This window comes from Oncorhynchus clarkii, unplaced genomic scaffold (genome assembly GCF_045791955.1).
Source record: "Oncorhynchus clarkii lewisi isolate Uvic-CL-2024 unplaced genomic scaffold, UVic_Ocla_1.0 unplaced_contig_6758_pilon_pilon, whole genome shotgun sequence".
Taxonomy (NCBI): domain Eukaryota; kingdom Metazoa; phylum Chordata; class Actinopteri; order Salmoniformes; family Salmonidae; genus Oncorhynchus; species Oncorhynchus clarkii.
The window spans coordinates 1-6,998 of NW_027261002.1; the positions used below are offsets into that span (position 1 = coordinate 1).

General features: G+C 42.5%; 1 protein-coding gene across 1 annotated transcript; it reads left to right on the forward strand.

The window, feature by feature from the left end:
- The first annotated feature begins 2,322 nt into the window (after positions 1-2,322).
- LOC139403140 (uncharacterized) lies at positions 2,323-5,835 on the forward strand. Its single transcript, XM_071146848.1, has 4 exons — positions 2,323-2,754; positions 2,882-2,973; positions 4,250-4,358; positions 4,471-5,835. Exons 1-4 carry the CDS (start codon positions 2,502-2,504, stop codon positions 5,664-5,666), a joined length of 1,650 nt encoding a protein of 549 aa, XP_071002949.1. The 5' UTR covers positions 2,323-2,501; the 3' UTR covers positions 5,667-5,835.
- Positions 5,836-6,998: the final 1,163 nt, after the last annotated feature.

The following is a 6,998-nucleotide window of genomic DNA, read 5'->3' on the forward strand; positions in this document are numbered from 1 at the left end:
GGCAAAATATGCAGCAGTGGGTGCTGCGGAGTTCGCCCGTTTCCTCCCCGGCACAATGCCCCAGCTGCGCATCCAGGCTGCTCAAACGTTGTCTATGTTTGGCAGCACATACCTGTGTGAACAACTGTTTTCTTTGATGAACCTGAACAAAACATCACACAGAAGTCGACTTACTGCTGAACACCTCCACTCAATTCTGAGGATTTCTTCAGCTCAGAGCCTTACCCCGAACATTGATGAACTTGTGGAAAAGATGGGACACCACCAAGTATCACCCTCAACCTCAAACAAGTGAACATTACTGTGCAATCACATATTTAGAGTTTTTACTCAGTTCAAGTTTAAAAGTTAAAATGTAATATTTGTTTTCACTGCATGTTACTTCTCCTTAAACAAAGTGTTGTTTTTGATTAATAGATTTTTGCACTTTATTTTTTTTTATTTCAATCCAATTATATTTTAAAAATATTTCAGTTGAGTGGATGATAGAAAATTGCTATTATTGTTTTTTCTTTGAAGTAAATTTAGCCCACTTTTGCTAAAATAGAAAATATAGTCTACTGATGGTGCCTTGAATACCGGTTTCTTTCATTTAATGTTCATGTTATGGGGATATTTATATAAAGGAAATTTGTCTTTTGTGTCTGTTGAAAATTAAAGATTACTGACAGAGCCATAAGAAAATATTGCTTTATTTATCTGATCATATTGTAATATATTTGTTAGGTTTTCAGTAGGTTCAATTAGGTTCACTAGACTATATGCGTCATTTAAAAATTTTTCAATGAACATTCGAACAGTCCGGCCCTCGTCTTGTAGCTGATTTTTTTATTTGGCCCTCCGTCCATTTGACTTTGACACCCCTGCTCTAGGGGATCCAAAGAACTTGGACTCGACGACTTTAAGAAAGAACAGAGTCTGTTGCTGGTGTCAATTGTGGATGCTGCAGCACCTACAAAGAGGAAGAAATATAACATAAGATACACCTGTAAAATATGTGGAAAGACGGGGACCAAGAAAGGCAGAATGACAAGTCACTTGATAACACACAAAGGGACTTCTAGTTGTGATATTTGTGGTGACAAATTCAAGCATCAGAATGGCTTGACAAAGCACAAGCTACTCAAACACAGTGTGAAAACCTACAGTTGCTTTGTGTGCGGAAAGATGTTTTTATATTCTAAAATACGTGACTACCATGAGCGCATACACGTTGGAGAAGACTACTGGTGCGCGGACTGTGGCAAGACGTTCAAGGAGCGCCAGGATCGCGACATGCACGAGTGCATTGTTTGCAAGGGAGACCGGCCCTACAGCTGCTCCGAGTGCAACAAGGACTTTGAAAGGCAGTACCATCTCAAACAACACCAGCTGGAAAAACACCCTCTAATGGTGGAGCAGACTGTCGAACCAGAACCTGAGTCCAAGGACATTGAGGACCAACAGAGTCCGTTTGAGTCAGCTGAGAGTCCTGAGGCACCCATAAGGAATGAACCGATACAATACACTTGTGAAATATGTGGAAAAACTTGGGCGACTCAAAATAGCATGCGCTCTCACATGTTTATACATAGAAAAATACAAAGGAAACACTATACCTGCGACGTCTGTGGCAAGGTATTTAGGCTCAAATCACCTTTCACCAAACATCAGCTCAGACACAAGGTAGACCTGCCCTTCAGCTGCTCAGAGTGCAACAAGGGCTTTAAAAGTCAGTACCAGCTTAAAAAACACCAGCTTGAAAAGCACCCTCTAAAGGTGGCGCAGCCGTGTTCTGATCTTGTATGGACAGCGACCTGAAGGCCTTTGGTTGGTAAGTTCAGGTCCCACAACCTGAGTTGAACAATGATCGTGGTGATGATGTCTAACGTGTGTTCTGTCTGAGAATGTCAGCTACCATTTATGCTCTTCACTGAACATGACCCAATTAAAATGGCTGTAATTGAATGAACATTTTTAAGTGTAAGAATTTTTGGTTTTAATGTCTCATTTTTTCCCTCATATTTTTGGCTTTGGCAAAATGTGATTTTTCCTTTTGTTTGAAAAGCATGATTTAGGCTTCATTGTTAAATAGCTTGTCGTATTTGAATAAAAACATATCCAGACTTATGTTTCCATTTTATAAACAGGGCAACTATGGAATGAGTGAGCGATTACTGATTTGTAAATACAGAGCAACTTTCTCCACCTGGAACTGAATGTGTTTACTTCTGTGACATGGTGAGTTCTCCTATAGAGGGAAGCGGAATCCGAGTAGAACGGCATCCTAAATCAATTTGGTCGATAAACTGGTATTTACGGTAGACTAACGTCATGACCTCTGCCACCCGGAAGTAAACAATGACATGTTAACGGCTAGCGAGCTGAACACAAACAATATCGCCGAAGATTTTCACATAAATGTAGTTAGTGCTTTTTGATGACATGGTACTTTTACTCTACAAACCATTCATCCAATACACTTAATGTGTAAGCTTTGAGTGAAATAACGTTAAGCGATAATGTCGAATTCTGTACCTTTTCACTCTCAGCTCGCCTCCATCATGGAGGTATTGGCTAACGCGGCAGTGGCAGAAATCTGCCAACTTGTAGACGATGGCTATGCCGTGTTGCGCCTTGAAATATCGAGAACTCAGAGCGAAAACCAGGCTTTGAAGAACAAACTACACCTGGTGGAGGTTCGTTCTAGGGAACGATCTGTCAAAAGAAACATCGTACCCCCATTGTCGAGCTGTTTTGGTGCGCAAGGAACAGGTGAGTTTCTATAGTTTACCAATGCAATGATAGACATTGAGTTTTGGTGCAGGAAATATTATTTGTGGACTGCATGTTCTCAATGCCGTGCATGTCATGGATCTATTGTTTTTCCACTCCGATATAGATCAAGTCGAAGAGAAGCAGTCCCCCAGTGTAAGGAGAAATGGAGGATCCGTGGTGTTGGGGGACAGGAGCACTAGGACTGTCAGTGAAGAGGTTAATGGATTTTAAGTTACATATCTGATATAGTTGCAGACAAATATATCAGCACTCTTGCACTTTTCTTAAATAGTTCCCCATTTATTAAATAAGTACTTTGATCACCAGATTTTCCACATGGCTTATTTTTGTACATTTTAATTTAAAAAAGTAAAAACGACGGCATGGAGAAAATTATTGGCACCCCGGAGCTAGTACTTGGTTGCACAGCCTTTGGCCAAGATAACTGGAGACAAGCGCTTCTTGTAGCCATCAATGAGCTTTCCACACATTTCTACTGACAATTTGGCTCACTTTTCAGCCGCGAACTGCTATAATTGTTTAATATTGGAGGGATGCCATCAACTGCTGTTTTTAGATCTCGCCTTAGGTTTTTGAGGTGATTCAGATCTGGACTTTGCTGGCCACTCCAGAACACTCCAGCCTCTCTTCTTAACCATTACTGTTTGCTTTTGTGTGTGTGTGTGGTTGGGCTTGTTGTCCTGCTGGAAGACCTATAACCTTCAACAGAGACCCAGTTTTTGGACACTGGGTTTAACATTAGACTACAAAACACCTGAATCTGCTGATGTCATGATGGCTTGCGCACTACCAGAGGTAGGGAGGGTGTTATTTTCATTGAATGCTTCATTTGGTTGTCAGTAAACACAGAGCTGATCTGTATTGCCAAAGAGTTCCATTTTTTTTTATTGGTCAACAGAACATTTGGGTGGATTTTGGTAAGTTAAATCAGGCATTTTGTGTCTCCTTCAGCAGTGTGATCTTCTTATGTCTACCAAAAACCAAACAAAGCATTCAAAGAAAAGAACACCCTCCCCACAATCAATGATGGGGGCGGTTTGACAATACTGTGGGGTTCATTTGCTGCTTCTGGTACTGGGGGCCTTAAATGTTTGCAAGACATTATCAAGGTGTTTTGGAATGCAATGTTCAACTCAGTGTCTTTGTTGAAGGTCCTCTTCCAGTAGGACAACAACCTCAAGCACACACAAAAAGCACCTTGGAATGCTTCAAGAAGAAGCGCTGGACTGTTCTGGAGTGGCCAATGAAAACTAAGTTTACAAAAATAACATTGCAGAATCAATGTTGAAAATCCAATAAGGTGTGGTGACCAAAAGTTAGACAAAAATGTATTTCAATTTATTTTAGAATAAATGGGGAATTATTTAAGAGCGCACTCCAACTGTACTTATAGACTGTGTGGTTATTCCTGGAGTGAACTTGAGGATACAGCAGGACAGAGTTGAGTCCAATTCCTCCTCTTGTTTTGCAGAACCTTGACACGACTGAGCATCCTGAGGTAGTGGTTGTAAAAGAAGAGAAATTGGAAGAGGAGCTGAGGGACTGTGGCTCAAAGCACAACCAGCAACCCAGGAGACTGAGTAGGTACCACACTTACCAATAGGATGGGGCCATAATGGTCTAGTTACAAAAAGTATACAATCGCATCATGAAATTATTGTTATCTTCTCTCTCTCTCATTCTTGTCCTCAGTTAGTGTGTCTCGGTCTCTTGTTGCTGTGAACGATCAAATCCTGAATGCAGAAACTTCACCTGTGGAGGTAGCTGAGGAGAAGCGGGACGGCGACAACCAGAGGCTCCAACAGACCGCGAACGGGCACAGCACGGCAAGCCAGCACACACACAGCTCGGACTGTGTGACATATCAGAGAGAGAGTCATACAGCAGCTGGCCTCTCTCGCATAGAGGATGGTAGAGACATGCTTGATCCATCTTGTTCTTATTTGGTGGAAACGGACTCTACTAAGCCACTTGATGCCCAGCCGCCCTTGACTCCGAGTGGGGTCACAACCTTGTGTGACAGTATGGCTTCCTCTGCCTCACTGGGCTGGAAGCAGGAGGCCGGAGGAGTTGACACTCTTAAAATGGAGGCAGGAATGCCCTCCTGGACAAAAGGGAGGGATATTGGAATGGGCCTGGCTGCTCAGTGTGGAGTTGACATCCCTGGGAAAAACAGGGAGGGTATTCAGCTGGGGAACAGCACAAACGTCTGTCCTCAGAGCAACGTTAACTTAAGGGAGAGCGAGTCATCGGAAGGGCGCAGGTCCAGCGAATCGGATGTAAAAGGATTCGATACCTCCTTAGACTATTTTTTCTCTCCGTCGGAAATGGCCGGGATACAGACTCACCACCGAGGAGACGGCGCTGGAGGCGAGGAGCTGACCTCTTGTCCGTATCCCGGCGACGATGGTTTCGTCAGCCCTTCAAACTCGACACAAGGGGGCCGCCTCTTCTCAAACAGACTGGTCAACTGCCAGGAATGTGGACGGCTGTTCTCCAACTCGCTAGACCTCGCACTGCACCAAAGAATTCACATGGGGGAGAAACTCTTCAGCTGCACCCAGTGTGACAAGCAGTTCCTCCACCTGCACCAGCTCAAGACCCACCAGAGAATACACACCAGGGAGAAACCCTTTAGCTGTTCCCAATGCGGGAAGCGCTTCTCCCAGTCCAGCCACATCAAGAGACACATGAGTGTTCACACAGGAGAAAAGCGGTTTGGCTGCAGCGTATGCGGCAAGAGGTTTTCACAATCCTGTAGCCTCAAAGTGCACCAGAGCGTCCACACCGGAGAGAGACCGTTCAGCTGTACTCAGTGCGGGAAGAGTTTCTCTGTGCTCGGGAACCTAATGAGGCACCAGAGTGTCCACAGTAGAACGCAGGATTAAGTCTTGAATAATTAATGGACACTGTATTCTGTTTATATCGTGTTGGTAAAATATTGATATAATGAATTTTGTACATCGTGCACGGTAAACATTGTTGTTTTGTAATAATATCCTGATGTAAACTGTCTCTTGGTGTGATGTGAACATATTAAAACATTCCCCCTGAAAATGAATGTGGAGTTATCATGCTTGTTCAGTGCATTGAATGAAAAACTGCTCCAAGTCACTAAATGATGACCCTATTGCTATTAAACCTACTACTTCATCAAAGGCTGCTCTGCAAACGTGGGTTGTCAAGATTTATTCAATTTTTGGGGGGTAAGGCTATTATGTTTAACAATTAAAAATTCTATGAAAAATATTGGTTGTGTGTGTAAGCTCTCGTGCAGTGTAATGTTTTGTTTAGAATAGTTGTTTTAGTCCTGTCTCTACTTTCAAACTCCGAAGGTGGCAGTAATGTGCTAATCCAGTCAAACGAGAAGAGCGGTACGTCATCAACAGGCGACACGATAGCATCCTTCTAGACCCGAAGCAGTATCGTTATTCAACAATAACAAGCTAGGGCTTTACATAAGTATTCAAACTAGTATAATCATCCAACATTTTTAAGCAACGATAGGCAATTTGGCTTAAGTATTTCGGTTGTAGATTAAACGGTGCATGAAGAGCAGAAATGGCAACAATGGCGGACTGTGTTGGTTATCAATTGCAAATAGCTTCGATAATGGAGGTGCTAGCCAATTCGGCGGTGGTCGAGATCTGCAAAATTGTTGATGATGGTTATTCCTCTCTGCGTTCCCAAATGGAGCAGGAAAGAGTGCAAATTGAGAGGGAGAGAGAGCAAACCGAGAAAGAGAAATATGTGCTCCGACGAAAATTACGCGAAATGGACGTGAAGATGCGGAGCTATGAGCGAAGACTCAGAAGACGCGATCTACGGAATGAAATGCATGCAGTTAATTTGAGAACACATGAAGGTACCGACAGCTTATTATTATTTATATATATTTATATATTTATATATATAAACGGGTTATAAACAGGGCTGGGTTTCTAAATGCAATCCGTTAGTTACCTGTCAAATTGTAATCAGCAACGTAATGTTTGGCTTGCCCAAACTCCCGAACGTAATATGATTACTTTCCCTTTAAGAGGCATTAGAAGGTAAAAATGAATATTACCAATTGAACGACAGCTATTGCGGGATAAATCAATGTTAGCGTTTACATAGATGGCCATAAATCGATGGTGCATTTTACTGTATGGGTTGGCTTTGTAGGCTTCTTCGAACCCATTACTTTCTACTACAGATAATAATACAATTAGGTTATC

Bases quoted from the DNA above. Each gene is read 5' to 3' on its own strand.
- LOC139403140 (XM_071146848.1), top strand. From the start codon at position 2,502: ATGTCGAATTCTGTACCTTTTCACTCTCAGCTCGCCTCCATCATGGAG. The intron at 2,974-4,249 runs GTTAATGGATTT...CTTGTTTTGCAG, and splicing joins CTAGGACTGTCAGTGAAGAG to AACCTTGACACGACTGAGCA. The intron at 4,359-4,470 runs GTAGGTACCACA...TCTTGTCCTCAG, and splicing joins CCAGCAACCCAGGAGACTGA to TTAGTGTGTCTCGGTCTCTT.